The sequence below is a fragment of the Sphaerodactylus townsendi genome, linkage group LG12 (assembly GCF_021028975.2).
Source record: "Sphaerodactylus townsendi isolate TG3544 linkage group LG12, MPM_Stown_v2.3, whole genome shotgun sequence".
In the NCBI taxonomy this organism is placed as follows: domain Eukaryota; kingdom Metazoa; phylum Chordata; class Lepidosauria; order Squamata; family Sphaerodactylidae; genus Sphaerodactylus; species Sphaerodactylus townsendi.
This window is the reverse complement of record NC_059436.1, coordinates 3,177,772-3,196,279: the sequence shown is the minus strand read 5'-3', so window position 1 is coordinate 3,196,279 and position 18,508 is coordinate 3,177,772. Positions and strand designations below refer to the sequence as shown.

Below are 18,508 nucleotides of genomic sequence, written 5' to 3'. Positions count from 1 at the left end.
CCAGTGCCTCTGCTCTCTCCACCAGCAGGGTGCCCCTTACACCAGCATAGGAGGCAAATGCACCAGCACAGCCTCACACCACCTCCATCAGCATGTCCCCTCCCCCTGCATAGGATTTGGCTGCCTGTGTCCCTTAGTCTCATGACTGGGTCAAATGGACTTATCCCCATATACTTGACTCAGCTTTCATCTCTGAGAAGCACCATTTCCCCACCAACCATCACCACTTTCCAACTTACAATAAAAGCCAAAGAAGAGACTATTCTTGCCTACTTTGAGAATAAATAGTTTCTTCTCCTACAAAGAAACGTTCCAATAGACGCTTCATTCGTCAGATCTGCAAAATAGTTAAATTTTCCCAGATAGATAGTAGGAAGAGTTTTAATTTTGTAGTAGTTGTTACAAAGCTGTTTAGTCTTGGATGAGAAGAAATAAAAATTAGAGGGAAGCAGAATTAGAAAAGCAGCCAGAATGTGGTCATCAGATATTCTAAACTGGAACCACAATTTGGCAACTATAATTTTTCACCCAGATCTATTGTGTGGTTGAGGTAGGTGAAGGATGTCATTGCTATTATATGAAATCATAGCTGCCCTATCTTCAGCCGGTGTTGCTCATCACAGGCATCGGGTTCTTTCCAAGAACCTAGGATGTGGTAATGTATCGGCATAGTATATATGCGGATCCAAGCAATGTGGCCTTTTGTAATTGATAGGAGGAGATTTTATCAATATGTAGATGATTCAAGTGCCATCCAAAGTTTGTGCCTTAATCTCTTGACTTCCATTTTCACATCTTAGTATTTTGTCATCTTTTCCATTTCTTTTTCTTTAACCCTGCCGTCAACATGTATTGCTTCATCAATTATCCACATTTTTTAAAAAAAATTCAGCCACTGTTACATCTGGTGTATTATGCGCCAATATCTTATCTGTTTGTATTAGAAGACCCACAGTATTTTGGCCTGCTCATTTTTGGCAACTTTTTCACTATTTTTTTCTGTTGGCAAATAATATTTTTACTGATGTTCCAGTGAATCACTTTAGTAACTCTGTGATGACATTGTTTATAATGTTTTTTCTGTGTGTGAGAGATCTCCTTGCACAAACTTAATATGTGAGCGATTGTTTCTTCTACTTCTCTGCACAGTCTACATTTTGAATCAGTTGCTGATTTTTCAATTCTGGTTTTAATTGCATTTGTTCTAATAGCTTGTTCTTGAGCAGCTAAAATCAAGACTTTAGTTTCTTTCTTCAGTGTTCCAGTTACAAGCCACTGCCAGGTTTTATATTTGTCTATTTTCCTTTCAATCTTCTCCAGAAATTGACAATTTCATGCTTTTCTTTGGCAGCTTTCTATTCACAATTTTATTATTTTATTCTGGTATTCACATTTTGTTTCTTGTGCTCTTATTAAGTTCTGGTTCCTAACTTGCATTAGCACCTGTTCTTGATAGTTGTTTATTATTATTGTTGTTGTTGGTTGTTGTTGTTGTAGATTTCACAGCTGCCAGATCTTTAGCTGGTTGTTGACCTTCATTACAATTTGAGCCTCACCCAGAAGCTTAGGAAGTTGTAATGTATCGGCGTAGTATTCGTGTGGATCCCAGCAGGGCTGCCTTGTGAATTTGACAGATGTTAATTTTGTCAATTCGAAGATGTTTCAAGTGCTGCCCTAGTGTTTTTGGGATGGCGCCCAGCGTGCCGATTACCACTGGGACAACCTCAGCTGGTTTGTGCCATAGACGCTGAAGCTCGATTTTCAAATCGCGGTATCTAGTGACCTTCTCGTGTTTTTTTTCAATGACCCTGCTGTCACTGGGGACTGCTATGTCGATGATGGTCACTTTCTTGTCCTTGATCACTGTGATGTCTAGTGTATTGTGTTTCAACACTTTGTCCATTTGGATTCGAAAGTCCCACAGGATATTGACCTTCTCATTTTCCATTACTTTCTCTGGACTATGTTCCCACCAGTTCTTAGCTGTTCTTATGTTGTAATTCTTACTTAAATTCCAGTGGATCATCTTGGCCACTGAGTTGTGTCTGTGTTTGTACTCAGTCTGGGCAATCTTTTTGCAACAGCTGAGGACATGATCTACAGTTTCATCAGCTTCTTTGCACAATCTGCATTTTGCATCATCTGAGGATTTTTCGATTTTGGCCTTGATCGAATTTGTTCTGATGACTTGCTCTTGGGCGGCTAAAATCAGGGATTCCGTTTCCTTTTTCAGAGTTCCAGTTGTTAACCACAGCCAGATCTTTTCATTATACACCTTGTCTTTGATTTTCTCCAGAAATTGGTCGTGCAGTGCTTTGTTGTGCCAGCTTTCAGTCCTCATTTTAATCACACTTTTTCTGTATTCTTGTTTTGTTTTCTGGGTTTGCAGCAAATGTCTGTTCTTCACTTCAATCAATGCCTGTTCTTGACTTTCGTTCACATAATTGGCCAGTGCATGCTTCTCCCACTGTTTACTGTACTTGCAGTAAGCCCCTGCTTCCAGATCTCCGGGGAAGGTATAATCTATCAGTATCACTGTGTGGGTGTAAGGCATGGTGCATTGTCATAAGCTTCCGAGTTTTTCTATCCAATGCTTCCAACTCAGCCTGTGTCCAGTTGATGATTCCCGCAGTGTACCTGATGACGGGCATGGCCCAGGTGTTGATGTCCTTGATGGTATTCCCGCCATTTAATTTAGATTTCAAAAATTTCCTGACCCTCTGGGTGTACTCTCTGCTGACAACAGTCTTCACTTGCCCATGCTTGATGTTATCCAGCTGCAAAATGCCCAGGTATTCATAAGCAGCCTCTTGGTTGCACTTCATGAGTTGGCCATCAGGCATTTCAATCCCATCACTCTCTGTGATCTTGCCCCTCTTTTTATTATTATTATTATTTAGATTTAGATTTCTACCCTGCCTTTCCAAACCAAGGTCAGTCGCAAGGCAGCTAACAACCAATAAATACAAGTTAATAAATACATTAACAGCATAAAATCAAAACTTTAAATTTGTTTCCAATGGTACATTAAACAATTTTCAAGTGGTGCCTCTGCTAGTAGGAAGGCAGAAATGTTTTGTTCTCATACGTTTGCAGTACACTTAAGAACAATGTTTAATAAACAACAAAGTTGTTTAGATTGTTCAAGAGTGCTACTTGAATTTGATTGTTCGAGAGTGCTACTTGGATAGAAGCAGATGGCAAAATATTTTTTTCAAAGGCACCAGACTCCCTTTTTCCACACCCAGTGAAAAAAAATAAGGGACACTCATAGCTTTCTTTTCAGCATGAGATGGAGCAGAGAGTATCAACTGTAGTTAAATCCTCCTTGAACTGGCCGTGCAAACATTTCCAAAGTGCTTTGCAATGCAGTTCTAAGCGGAGTTACATCCTTCTTAGTCCACTGAAGTCAATGGATTTTTAAGGGTATAATTCTCTTCAGGACTGCACGGTTAGTGCAGCAATACTTGTGGGCACATGCTACTGTTCTGTACAGATGCTGTGTTACTGAAGTTCAAAAGAAGGATATGCTGGCATGTATTAAACTAATTGAAAGAGTTCTTCCATTTTCCAGTCTCGAGTGGTGGATTTGTACGTAAAATGTACTTGACAATAAGAATTTTCACGGATTCCATTTGACGAGAATTCATTCAGCATAGTCGGTTCCTTTTAATAAAGGCCTGGCAAGATAATGCATTTCTTGCAGTCAGGCTGCAAAACCGTACCACGGACATGGATGTTTTGAAGACTAAATAAACAGTCCTTTGTACAAAATAACACAATAATGCAATATCATAAGAAATCACTGTTCTCTTTTCTTTTCTTGTTTTGTACTGGGTTTTGGCAGCTGCAAGCAGAAAGTGCTGCTGTGGTGACCAAGAAAGCCATACTTCTACTATTTATATCAGGCTTGGCCAATCCACAAGCTTCATAATGCCCACCATTCACAGAAACCTGTGGATAATTCTGCTTTTCTATCTGTCTGAAGCAGGGGCATATAGGGTCAAATGTCCCCTGGCTGTGGACATTTAGTCACGTAGGGGGCAGAAAATCACCCCCCCCCCACCTCTCTTCCATACATGGACTTCAAGACCTGGTGCAAAAAAGCATTGTTTAGTTGTGGTGGGGGAGGGTGGCCATCCATACAGGGGTGGGGGAAACGAACTCAGATTTTGTACCAGGCAACATTTTTCCTAGATACGCCTCTGGTCTGGAGAAAAGTTCTGAGGCCTCAGCACACAAAGGCCTAAGGAATTCACTAACCTACCCTGTTTCCCCAAATATAAGACATCCCCGGAAAATAAGACGTAGTAGAGGTTTTGCTAAAGTGTGAATTATAAGGCATCCCCCAAAAGTAAGACGTGGCAAAGTTTTTGTTTGGAAGCATGTCTGACGAACAGAACACAGAAAAATAAGACATCCCCTGAAAATAAGACATAGCGCATCTTTGGGAGCAAAAATTAATATAAGACACTGTCTTATTTGGGGGGAAACACGGTAGCTATGAGTTTCCGGACTGAGTCCCTCACAGGAGTCATGCTTAAAAGGGTATAACAATGCATCAGTTAGATTAATTGAGTTTTTTATTGATTGAAGAATGTCCCTGGTATTAGTCAGCGTTTTTTTAAATGGTGGTTAATTATTTTTAAAGGAAGTACTTACAAATACATGTCTGTCAGGTCCCATTTTAGAAGAGAACTTCTAAACACAGAATAAGAAATGTCTATTCTGAGATGGTTCTTGCTGCATCATTGAACAACAAGCAACAAATGCTTGCCTCCCCCCAGAAATGTTATTCATGTTCAAATTTATGTAGATTATGAAGTATGATATGAAGTCTGTGTTTATGTTAGACGCCACTGCAATGCATTGTAATTAATCTGTTTTAATGGGGGTATTGTAATTATTGTTTTTATCATGTTGTTCACTGCCCGGAGCCCTGCAGCATACAAGACTAATTATAAATAAATAAATAAATGAATGAATGAATGAATGAATGAATGAATGAATGAATGAATGAATGAATGAATGAATGAATGAATGAATGAATGAATAAATAGATTAAATCAGTTAACCTATTAAAATTCACACAATACAGTGGCTAACTTTTTTTTTCATTAAGTGGCAGCCCTACAGTTTTTGCCTTCAACTACAAACTACATTTTATTTGCTTCTTAAGACATTTGGACTTCGTCTTCCCATCCCAAAAGATCCCCCAGGTAGCTATTTCAGTATGCTAAAAGAATTGTGCAAAGAAGCCCTGAAATTCACATTGCTCAAATGTTATCTCCATTAAATCAGGGGATTCCCTCTAGATTTGGGCTGCAGTAACTTCCCAATATAAGGCAAGTGAAATAGATGTTATGTTTTTGCTTTTTAAACCCAGTGGCTGAAAGCCTTTGAATAAAAGCATTAGCAACCAGCTATAAAACTCCAATTATGAGGGCCCACTGACAGTTTCACTGCAGATCTATATGAATCATACTTCCGCACAATGCTAAGGCCAAACCTGCATGGGGCTGCAAATGAGGATTCAGCAGCTCCGTGGCCACCTTCTGGGTCTCTTCAGTAAGGGCACTGTTTCCCCTTCAGAAAGAAGAATAGTTTGTATTTATATCCCCCCTTTCTCTCCTGAAACTCAAAGGGGCTTACAATCTCCTTTCCCTTCCCCCCCCCCTCCCGCAACAAACACTCTATGACATGGGTGGGGCTGAGAGAGCTCCGAAAAACTGTGACTAGCCCAAGGTCACCCAGCTGGCATGTGTTGGAGTGCACAAGCTAATCTGGTTCCCCGGATAAGCCTCCACAGAATTAGAATGTTAAAAGCCATCTCTCTTTTCATGTGTGAACTACTGGAAAAGATGTCATTATAAATCTAGCTATTCAGAGTTCTGGATACTATCTGGGCGCAGCTTGTACAAAACAAAGTCATGGATTAAGATGTCATTTTATCGTCATCTCAACTTCTGGCAGTATAGCAGAGTGGCTTGCATATTGCAAGACCATTCACTTGCAGCATGGTGAGGAACTGCCAGACATTTACAGCTTTCCTTGCTGATATTGTCTGCTTCCTTGTGCATATACTTAAGACTTTTTGGACAGAGCATCTGTAAGACCCCTTCCGCACATGCAGAATAATGCACTTTCAATCCACTTTCAATGCACTTTGAAGCTAGGTTTTTATGGCCAAATTTCCACTGAAAATTTAATCTAGATACAACCAAGTTTCAAAAGAATCAGCATTTTTTCATCCAGGATCCAACATGCTCACTGCAGCATGTTTCTAGTGAAGACATCTAGGCCTGCCCCGGGGGGGGGGGGGGCTGCTGTCAGGGGTGCAATTGTTAAGCCAGCAGCACCAAACTTTCAGAGTGTCTTTAGGAGACCCTCCTGATGATACCACCCAGGTTTGGTGAAAGTTGGTTCATGGGGACCAAAGTTATGGACCCTCAAATGTGTAACCAACCTGTGTTGCGCCGCTTACACTGGCTTCCAGTCGAGTTCCGAATCATCTTCAAGGTATGGGTTTTGACCTTTAAGGCCTTACGCGGCCTGGGACCTCTGTACCTCCGGGACCACATTACCCCATATGTCCCCACTCAGTGGTATTCCCCGGCCCCTCAATGATACGGCTGGCCTCCACGCGGACCAGGGCTTTTACGGCCCTGGTCCCAGCCTGGTGGAACACTCTCCCTCCAGCTGACCGGGCCCTGCGGGACCTTGGTAAATTCCGCAGGGCCTGCAAGACAGAGTTGTTCCACCGGGCCTTTGGAGTAACCAGCCGTTGATGGTGCCCCCCCCTCCCATCCTTGTTTGTTTACATCTTTTATTGATGGAGTCAGCAGTATTCCCATCTAGGGAGGGTTTAAAAATGGGTTTGCTGGGTGCCCGATTCGATTTTAATCTTGTATTAACCGCTATTTTAAATGGGGAGCTAGTAAGTTAGTAATTTATTATATTGGATCTTAATTGTTTAGTTTTGACTGTATTTAGTCGATCTGTGATTTTAACTTTGTTGTACGCCGCCCAGAGCCTTTCGGGGATAGGGCGGGTTATAAAACCAAATAATGAATGAATGAATGAATGAATGAATGAATGAATGAATGAATGAATGAATAAATAAATAAATAAATAAATAAATAAATAACCCCCATCTCCTATTAGCTCCCATTGGAAATAATGGGGATGGGGCATTCCCTTTGGGAGTCCATAGCTTTGGATCCCCTGGATCTTCACCAAATCTGGGTGGTATCAGTAGGAGACCCTCCTGATGATACCACCCAGGTTTAATTAAGTTTGGTTCATGGAAGCCAAAGTTATGGACCCTCAAATGTGTAGCCCCCATCTCCTATTAGCTCCCATTGGTTCATATATAAGCAAGTCCAGAAAAATCCCGTGATAAGGGGGGGGTGGGGGCGCCGAAAATGGGACTGATCTGTATTCCATGGTTCGACAGTGGGGAGATCGTGAGGAAACCTGGATATTTCGGATGACTATCCCAGAACTATCCCAAGATTAATTGCAAGTGGGAAATCACCCACTGTGCAAAATAGCAAAATCCACTTTCAAACAATTGTGAAAGTGAATTGAATGTGCATTATTGTGCATGTGCAGAAGAGGCCTAAGCAAAGGCTTCACTCTGCTTGATGGTACACACATTTCCTCCTCATAAAACTAGATAAATGTCAAAGTTTTCAGAAGGGCTGTCAGGATAGAGTTGTCAGCTTCTGCTTGGGAAATTCCTGGAGAGTTGGGAGGAGGAGTGTTAGGGGAAGGTAGACTGTAGAGAAGGGAGGGAGCTCAGTGGAGCAGGGATGTGATATCATTCAAGTCCTTCAATTTCTTGTAGACTGTATGATATACCATAGAGTTTACCCTTTAAAACTGCCACTTCCTCCAAAGGAAAGGGTCTCTGTGGTCTGGAGTTCAGTTGCAATTACTGGAGAATTCCTGACACCACCTTCAGATGAGTAACCCTTTGTCAGTATCAAAGGAAAGAGCTGAGCAAATCCCTCAATTGCTCTGACTAGTGTGCCAGCCTGGCTGGGAAGCTTTTATAGGAAAGTAATTTGATGCCATGCCTGCCAGCATCTATGTGAATCGGACTTAAGGGGAATAGATAGGGGTATGTGCCAGAGGCAGACTGGTTTATAGGATTATGATGTCATCCTGTACATCTTATTAGTGATATCCTAAGCAGAGTTACACCCTTCTAAGTCTGTTGACTTCTGTGAACTTAGAATGGCACTGTAAATGACCTAATTGAAAGCATGAACTGTCCCCATAGTAAAGTACTGTGGCTGGGGTTATGCCATAGGATATAAAAACGTTGCCTGTTGTGGCTGTTTCATACATTCAAATAAACATTTGCTGCTATAGTCATAGAGGCAGATTCCGCACGGGCCAAAAACAGCGGTGTGAAAACGGTGTAAACCCTTTTACACTGTTTTAAACCCTTTTACACCATTTTCACACTGCTGCTTTTGGCCAATGCAGAATCTGCCAGTGTTATAGTTAGGAGGGAGTGAACATATTTATTCATATGCCCATCTCCTCTCATATAAAAATGGGATACAGAGTCTACACAAAAGTTGAAACAGAAACTGTCAGCAGAGAGGAGAACAGATCTTTCCTCCCTGAGCTGATATGACCATGGTTTGGATCTAACTCTTCATGCCCCTCTCTTTTTAAAATACCAAACTGAAAAGGCTACATTGGTGTTATTCTGACAAGGAGCAACATTTAGCCAGGTACAAAGTATCACAGTCTGAAGGACAATCTTGGTCAGGTGTATGCAGGAAGTGCTTAATGCCTTTGTATATTGCTTTTCCACTACAGCCGGAAGCAGTTTCCAATAATGGTTTGATACTATATGTCATAAAATACCATTATAGTCTATCACAAAGCTTTACAGCCACCATCAAACAGAATACACAGCAAGTAAAACAGAGAAAAAGACCAACCAAGGAGCTCTGCTTTTGGTGCTCTTCTAAAAGACTGCAAAGATGGTACAGCCCTGCCCTCACTAAGGAGCCATAACCAATGAAGTAGAGCTGCAACTGGAAAAGTCCTAGGGGGAGCTATAGATAGTTTAACTTCTCTTGATGGAATAATGGAAAGTAGACTTTGCTAGACAGAGTGGAATTGCTACATGAGCCTGTCTTGGGGGTGGGTGGGGTGGGGGAGCAGGCCCTGAAGTTCAAAACCGGTATGATGAATTGAGTTTGGAATCAAGGTGGGAGGCTAAGAACAACATTTACAAGTCCAGGATTCATCAGTCTTGCCAAGCAATAGACAAGACAACCTTTAATGGCATAGTTAAAATTATTGCATTGGATATAATACTTAGCCCATTGGAATCTCTGTTAGACATTAATCATAGTCTTTATTTAACACTGTTAGCAAGATTAGATAACCATAGATCAGAAACCACTAATAAAAGAATTGCCACTTCAAAAGTAACTGTTGAGTTTCAGTCCATTAATAAGAACTGAAGAAGCTCACATTTGTTCATTCTTTGGTAAAATGGTGCTACAGTCCTAAACAGTCTCTCCCTTAAATCTGCAGCTGACAGTCCAGCAGGATATGTAACAGGGAATCACAAGACCCATATCCACCAATGCAAAGTCTCTCTGAATGCGGAATTATCTCTGCCAGATAAGACTCCAAGCAGTAGCATGCTGGGAGTTTCCTGTTGAAATTTAGATCCTCAGGTGTATGGATTGGGACTATGACATGCAGGGAAAGCTCAGCTCCAGATTTTGGGATGGGGCTGATCCATGGCTGATCCATAAACAATACAACATGCAGTTACAGCCAATGCCATTAACCTAATGTAGGTTTCACGTGATGCTGATGACTAGACACAGTTAACAAATGGGCTGCTGCATTTGACACTAACTGACACTAACTGCAATTTCTGGTTGGTTCATGGGCATTCCATCCATATCCAGTATACTTCAATAGTCCAGTCTTGAAGTTAAAGTACCGTGGATCAGCACAGTACAATTGGCTGAATCCAAGAGGAAATGCCTGCTGGACTAGATCAGTTCAGGCCAGTACACTGTTTCACATGACCTGCCCCTAAAATAACCCCTAATTTCAAGTGAATTGGGCCTTTTGGTTCCCTAAGGATTTTTTAATAAGGTGCCCCCAACTGTCCTCCATTGTTTGCTGTGTGGGAGAGGGAGTTTCATGCTTTCTCCAGGCAAAGAGTAGCCAAAGACACAAGAGCAAGCAAAGCAACCCTTGGCCAAAAGGCTATCAAAGCAGACAGAGCCAACAAACCCAAGGTGCCAGTGCAGAACCAGAAGATCCAGGCAGAACCATGAAACAATGTGGCAACCCTAATGTCATGACAAATGTACAAACAAAGAATCCCACCCAATGTCAAACCAGAGAATTGTTCCAGCCGAACTGAGTAGGATCTTTGTTGCAAACCCAACAACTGGAGAATCTGAGCCAAAGTATAAATAAGAATCAAAGGCAGCATCACACCCAAGAATCCATGCAAAAAACAAATCTGACACAGAGCAACTGGCAAAAAGAATACAATGTTGCAAGAACAACAGGACCAATTTAAAAGGACAGAATCAAAGTCAAACCAATATGGCAAGCTGATACCAAGCCCTAGGAAGATACAAATGCACTAGAGAAATAAAGTAAAAGCAGTCTGGGGAGTCTTAAAACTCTGGCTCCCAATAACTGCAGTGATGCCTGAATATTTCAGGGATTTTTGGGAACCTATTTTCAGATAACTTGAAAAATCCTGGATACCATCTGGTGACCTAACTAGATGTGGAAATTACCATAAGGTATTTTTCAGGTATGTCCAAATGCACATCCCCATGATATCACCTGCAAAGTTGGCTACTACACATCTCATTCCCAATTCCAAATAATTTGTGAACAAACTAAATAACATTGATTCCAAATACCAGTCCTTCTCCGACCTCACTGTTCATTTCTCTACACTGCCAGAACTGGCCATTTACTCTGCTTCCTGCCATGTCACCAACTTTTAATCCATAAGAGGACCTGTTTCTTATCTTTTAATTGCTAAGCTTACTCAGCAGCTTTGGTGAGGTGCCATGTGTAAAAAAAACCTTTTAGAAGTTCAGATATATGATTTCTGCTGGATTACTCTTATTCACATGCTTGTTAACCTATGCAAAATACTTCAAAATGTCAGTAAGGTAGGATTTCCTTTTGCAAAAGCAGTGCTGATTTTTTCCCCCAATAGTGTTTGTTCCTCAACATGCTCTCTGGCTTTAATAACAGTTTTATTAACTCGCTGACCTGTAATTCCCTGGATCCCCTTTGGACCTTTTTATAAAAACTCATGTGACAGTTTCTATTTTCTAGCTATCTGGTGTAAGGTGTAGTTACAGCAGATAAACAATTTCACATTTGAGTCCTTTAAGAACCCTCAGGTTTATGACATCTGGACCAGTAGACTGATAAGTTTTCCATTTGCCTGGTAGTCCTTTCTCTCTCATCATCTCAATCTGATTTAGTTCTTCAGACACCCTTTCCAAAAATAGCAGCTGTGAAGTGAATATGTGCTCCATACTTACCACAGGGTGGGAGGGGAAGTGAAGAAGTCATTCAGTTTCTCTGCCATCTTCCAAGCAACCCATTTAATCCTTTGCCGTTGAAAGGCCTAATTGCCTCCATAGCCAGTTTCCCACTCTAATTTAATTTGAAGTAAGGCTTATTGCTGCTCTTAATGTTTTTGGCCATCTGAGCCTCAGATTTGCTCACCTTATCAACTCACATTTGTTTTTGTTTTTTTAGAACCTGTGTTTTGTTCACAATTTTAAAAGAAACCCTTATGCTTGTTGTAGGTTTTTTGCTTGAGTTGCAAACTGCACATGCATTTGGTAGTGTTTTTCCTGAATTGAAGTATGGATTCTATCTGGGCCTGAATGAGTACAATTTTAAATACTTCCCAAGTATCCTGAAAGGATTTGATTTGTAATTTTCCCTTTTAACTTCCTGCTGACTGTCCCCTTATTTGATCAGTTTCCTATTTTGAAATCAAACATGATTGTTGTGAACTATGGGGGCAAATTTCTGTTGACATGAATGCTGAACTTAATAGCATTGTGGGCACTGTTCTCAGTCAGGGCAACAACATCTACATCTTGCATTGAGTCTTGAGCTCACTCAGAACCAACTCTAGGGATGCCCCCACCTTTGTTCTCAACTCCTCCAATGCATAGTCATTTCTGAAGTCTAGAAACATTTATTCCTACAGTTCGAAACAAGCACACATTGGCCCAGTCAATTTGAGGGGAATTGAAATACCCCTATTACAACATTTCCCACTTCAGTTACCCCCTGTTTCCTTCTCTAAATTGAGATCTGCCTCGTGATTTTGATCAGGGGAGTAACAGTACCCCCTTATTTTTAAGTAATGCTCTTTTTCTTGGGGGGGGGGGTGGCAAGTCACATCTGATTTATGGCAGCCCCTGGTGGGTGTTTCAAGGCAAATTATGTTCAGAGGTGGTTTGCCATTGCCTGCCTTTGCATTTCTCCCTACTATTCCTTGGAAGTCTCCTTTGCAAATTCTTGCCAGGATTCACCATGCTTAGGTGGTATGCCCACCCATAGCAATTCTGTGGAGGAGTTTCTTCTCTGAATGTTTTCTGGCTTATATGATTGTATGCCCTCTCTGATATACAAATCAATGATGCTCCAGACACATCCCTCCTTATCCTATCTGTAGAGTTTACATCCAGTGATAAAAGTGTCCCTTGGGTTTTCACCCATTCCACCTGATTTCTGAAATGCCCTCTACATTGTGATTTAGCACTGAACATCCCAGCTCCCTGGTGAGAAATAATCACCTCCAGAAATGCACCTGTGGCAAAGCAAAGGTCTTCCTTTATTGATGCACAGTTTGAGGTAGCCATGCTTAACTGCACCCCACTCCTCATTAAACAATGTCCAGTCAGCTCTCTTCCACTGGTCAACTTCATGAGCACCTCAGTACCTCTTTCAAGGTCTTGTCCAGTAGGCAACTCTGCCCAACTGGTTCTCACTCCCAGTTGGCCCCTCAAACACCCTTGTGGTTTGCCTTTCCCACCCACGATAGCCACTGCAATGAGCCAAGCCCAACCAATGGAATGGGTGTCAGGCCAAACCCTCCCCACCTGAGAGTGTTCCTGAACATTCTGCCCATATTAGTTTCTCATGGTTTCCTGGAAGGCTGACACTGCCTGGCCTGAAAGCCCCCTAGTGATGTCCACCACCCACATTTTGCTTCACTCACTTGGCCTCCACCCTCTCTCACCAATGAGTTTTGGATGAGTCATAAATTCAAGGCTCTCCAACTCTTATGGCTTTACCCCAGTTTAAAAGCTGCTCTGCAACCTTCTTGATATTACACACCAGCAGACTGATTCCCTTCCAGTTCATGTGAAGCCAGTCTCTTTTATACAGGTTTGGCTTGACCCAGAAAGTTCTTCAGTATCTAATAAATTTCAGGTCTTCCTCCAGACACATTTCTCACCTACATGTTGAGCCCCCTAATCTGTTTCTATCTAGCTGGTCCTGCACATTTAGCAATTCTGAGGAAGCTAGATTGCAGGTCCTGGCCTTTAGTCTTCTTCTTGTTAACCCAATTTTTCCCCTCCAGGCCCACACAGCTGTATTGCCCAATGTCACAGGAACCAACAAGCATCATGATAGCCAATTCCTCCCCTGCATTAGCCATCTGCCTATCTAGACAGAGCACAATGTTTGCAATGTTCACACCAGGCATGCAAGTCCCCATGCAGTCAAAATGCCAAACACAGACCCAGCTGTCTATATTCTTAATCTCTTATGATCCCATAGTGACCTCACTAAGTGATGTCACATAAACATGAGACAAAACAGGTGTGAGAACAGAATTCTGGGGACCCCCTCATGTTAACTCCAAACTGCTGGCAGCTTCTCTTCTCACAGCTCTCGGTATCCAGTTGCACAGAAAGGACTGAAACCAGTGAAGGGCTCCTCCTTGCATAACCCCCCATCCTTGATGTTTCAAATAACACAGGATAGACTGGTCAGCAGAGTCAAACACCCCTGACAACAGGGTGAACAGAGAAGTGTTTCCCTCACCCGTCTGCAAATGGAGATCATTCACCCCTGCGATGCTGAAGTTATACTTACCCTAATCATCTTCACAATGATCTTCCTTCCATTTCTGTTTTACAGATGAAGAGCCACGCCTGAAAGTCATGGCTGAGATGAGGACTCCGTTCTATCTCTGATACAATGTCTACTCAAACAAACTAGAAGCTACATTAGAAAGGTGGAAAAGAACATCTCTACAGACACCAAGTTGGGCTTGCAAACCATGGATCTCAGCAGCTGTTGAACTGCTTCAGCACTTGTCAGCATCACTGACCCTCTGTAGCCACCTCAAGTTCAGTAGGTGAGATCTGGGTTTCACTGTCACCATTATTCAAGGGTGCTATAAAGGCTGTAGTGTCTGCCACTCAACCGATCTCCAGGGACACTCTTTTTTCTACCAGGTCCTGTAAAGTTCCAGGCTCAGAACTTGGTCCAGACAACTTGTCTCTTGGTTGGAGTTCTTGCTTACAACTGGCCTGCCATCTTTGCTTCTGCACTTGATCCTTGCCTTGTTTGGTTTTCTCAATACTGCCTTGCACTAACAATAACTCCCAATCCCATGATCCTGCTTGATGCCTAAGGCTTGATATCTGCCTGGTCCCCTTTCTGTATCTATACTTAAAAGTTGATAGTCTTTTCCCTTAATTTAGACACCAGAGTTTACTTTCAGCTAGAACCTGATAACTTCCCACCAAGTCATTAAAAAATGGAGAAATCAATGCAACAGTTTTCTTTAATCAAGGAGAGAGAAGTTTCATTGATGTCATTATGAATACTGGTAGCATTTTCAATTAGATTGGACCATTGTTATCTTAGGCCGCAGGATTACATGCAATATTTAATGCAGGACAATGACTGTTGTGCTTCTTAAAATCCTGTTTAGGAGTCCAGACAATATGAATGAAACTGTTCAGCTGATGATCAGAAAGCTTAAGCACAAGATTAGCAGAACAAATATCTTTTACTGGGCTAACCTATGTTGTGTGAGACTGTGAGCTTTCTTTGAGTGGGTGGGTAAAGGAAGAGTTCAGTGTAGCTGCTGTTACAGATAGTTGTACCTTTCTGGTAAACTGTTTGCACTTTCCTATGAACTGTTGAAGTAACTAGGGCAAGGAAGCTCATGGTCCCCTTCACTGGAAGAAACTAGTCTTCTCATGATATGCCCACTTCCAATTTTTTTGAAGATCTCTGAATCCTTACATTACATCCCAGTCAGAAGGTGAGAGGGGTGCTGCAAAGAAGGAATGTAGGATACAATGATAGAATGACTAGAATGGTTCCTCCTGCTTCAAACTTTTCAAGAGCACCTCTGGATGTGACTGATTTTTAAGAAAACGAGCTGTTGAGTCAGCAGAATTACTTTCTAAAAAGCAACACTTCCTGTGCTGTTAGAAGACAGGTGTTGGTTGAACTTAGCTACCTCTGATCTTCAAAGCTATGAATGCAAGCTCTTTTATGGCAAAGGAAAGTGCAGAGTCTGGCAATATCCCTTGGCTTATATCCCAGATGGGCTGGTTTGAAGCCACTTAGATTGCTCTTAGAAAGCAAACTGTACACAGTCAGCCTGAGCTCTGGGGATTTTTTACAAAGATATTTGCTGGAAAAAAAGGAGGGATTTCATGACAGTCATTGCAGTGACTAAGAAAATGAGGTTACAGATTATGTTCCAAATAAGCCGCATGGGTTCCAGCCGGCATTTCTGGTAGGCTAGTGACTAATCATTTTGGATCCACACAAAGTTACAACCAAATCATGTCCCCACATGGGGCCCACAAATCAACGGGTTAAAGTGGGTTTGCTATTTTCCACCCCCTCTTCCCTACACCTATTGGGTTGCACTATGATGATTAGAGGAGGCCACCTAGGGCAGCTTGTGTATTTCATAGGAAATATGAAAGCCAGGGGCATTGAGAGACAGGTTGCAGCTGGGTTTAGTATTAACAAAGGGCAGCTGTACAGGTGCAGGGGAGGGGAGGGGGTTATTATGGGTACACTCTGTTTAGCTAGAGCCACCAAAAGGGCTGGCTCAGTGCCGTTTTCCCCATTTTTAAGGTCATCATTTGTCTACTTTTTATGCTCCACCTTTTCCCCCAATGGGGACCCAGTGTGATTTATTTCATTCTCCTCTCCTTCACTTTATCCTCGTGATAATATGGAGCCTGGGAGTGTGTGGCTGACCCAAGGTCATCTGGCAAGCTTCCAAGACAGAGAGGGGATTTGAACCAGACTCTTCTATGTCCGAGTGCTACAGTCTAACTACCACATCACACTGGCTCATTCACGCCTGCCATTTGTTAGCACCAAGGTCTATTCTATCCACACAAGATTTTCTTTCATTTGTACCCTGTCTTTCCTCCCAACGGTGAACTAAAGCAGCTTACATTATTGTCCTGTACTTTATTTTCTCTTTACAACCACCCTGCGAGGTGGGTTAGGCTGAGAGATTGTGACTGGAACAAGGTCACCTCGGTGAATTTCCATACCATGAGTGGGGATTTCAGTCCGAGTCTCCCAGATACTATACATCACTCTTAACCACTGCACCTTGCTGGCTGTCCATTGATAAGCCTCCATGGGATTTAAGCCAGTTCTACCCTGCCCTCCAGCCCCACCCAATACCATCACAAGGCCAGCTATGTTATGAGAATGTGGGGTGGGAAACCCATATATTCTCCAGCTCTTCATGTTCACATCTGCCCTCCATTTTCAGGGCCACAGGTGGTCAAGGGCTGCATCTGGCTGCCTAGCAACCAAGTCCCTTTTCTCTTGTCTGGCACTGGAGATGTGACCAGCATTGACTCCTTCTTGTGTGGTGCTCAGACCAATCTCTAAGGAATGCTGTAGCAGTCTGCTGAAATCAAGGGAAGAAAGCAGGGGCGGGGGGCGGGGGGGGGCGGGCGCAGAAGAGAGAGATCTTGTATCTGATTTGGTATTTTGCTCAACTCAAGTCCTTAGAGCGCAAAGCTTCCTGGAAGGAGTTCCACGGCATTTCCAGAACTGCTCCAGAGCAAGCAGACAGAATTAGGGCTCAGCAGCTAAGCGAAGAACAGTTGCTTGGTTTGTTTTGGGTTTGCCAAGCATCATCCTTGTCTGACACTTGCATACAGTCTGGGAACCCACCTCACATGGGTGGGGCTTTCTCAGTAAAGTCCTGCTTACAAAATGGGTGGGGGCTGGTAGCATCGTGGGGGGTGGGGGGCTCCTTCTGCCCTCTCCTTGAGGATCTACCAATGGGGATAGTCTCCCAACAGTTTCTGCCTGCCCCGTCCAACCCAGGGCAGAAGGTGAAAACCTTTGATCCAGTGGGCTCCCGGTTCCAACTCTTAGGCCAGCTGGCCCGCCGAGCTCCAAGCCCCACCCCCACCCCCACTTACCTTGTCGTTCAGGTTCTGCAGCGCTTCTTTGCCTGTGGCTCTCCGGATCTCCACCTTCCTGCCGGAATCAACAGATGGTTCCCCTCCCTTCCTGCTGTGCCAGGAATAGAAGGACTGCGCCTCGGAACCGAGGTGGGCCACGTCCTTCTGCTGGGCCACGATCTTGCTGGAGCCGCGTCCCACCGACAGGGAGTCAAAGTCGATGGTCTTGTTCTCCAAGGAGCCTTCCACCGGGCAGAACATGCCACAGAATTTCTGCCGGGGCTTCGGGCTTCCCGAGCCCAGCTTTTTGAAGAAGGCTGGCACTTCCTCCTCTTCCTCGCTGGGCTTGCCTGCCTGCCTTTTCTCAGTCATGGCTCGGGGCTTGGGGGGCGTCTCCCGGGAGGGTCTCTTCTGGAAAGGCGAAGCGGGAACAGATCAGAGCATCCACGCGGGTCCTGGAGCAAGCCCGGCAGCGGTGAGGGGCGGTGGGCAGGGGTCGCGCCAGGCAGCCTCGAGGGTCTTTGTACTGCTGCTCGCCTTCATAGATCAGACGGGGCCGGAGGGGGACGCCGGAGCTCTGTATGCGAGGCAAAGTTGAGAGGCGATTGAGGCGTGTGTGTGTGGGGGGGGGAGTTACAGAGCAGCCTGGAGGGGTGGGTTCAAGTTTCCCAGCATCCAGCTGATGAAGGGGGAGGGGACTAGGAAAGAAAGAGGAGGAAAAAACCCACTCACTCTGCAGCAGAAATTGGGGACTGATCCGGAAGTGATGTTGTGACAAGTGAAATGGGCGAATGGACTGGATCAGCTTGGGGGGAAAGACCCCCTCCTCCCCAGGGTGGGGGGCACTGCAGCTGCCACAAGTGATAGGGAGGGAAGCTGGGAAGAGGGGGGGTCGTAAATGTGCCACGACCCCTTGCAAGGAGAAGGCTGGAGGGAGAGGCTGGAGGCTTCCCCCTCGGCCACACCCACCTTCCGATCAAATGGTGATACAGGCGGCGACCAGGTCCTTCATCGCCTCTCTTCTCTCT

At 43.6% G+C, this 18,508-nt stretch overlaps 1 protein-coding gene across 2 annotated transcripts in view; it reads right to left on the bottom strand.

The window, feature by feature from the left end:
• The window catches only part of DPYSL2 (dihydropyrimidinase like 2), a 77,322-nt gene extending 59,246 nt beyond the window's left edge, over window positions 1–18,076 (bottom strand). The window contains exon 1 of one of the 2 annotated variants that reach the window (XM_048512212.1): window positions 17,499–18,076. In XM_048512212.1, the coding sequence (XP_048368169.1) occupies window positions 17,499–17,852 (354 nt within the window). In that variant the 5' untranslated portion in view covers window positions 17,853–18,076. The remainder of the gene's footprint in view (window positions 1–17,498) is intronic. The other variant, XM_048512213.1, reaches the window with a different exon arrangement.
• Window positions 18,077–18,508: the final 432 nt, after the last annotated feature.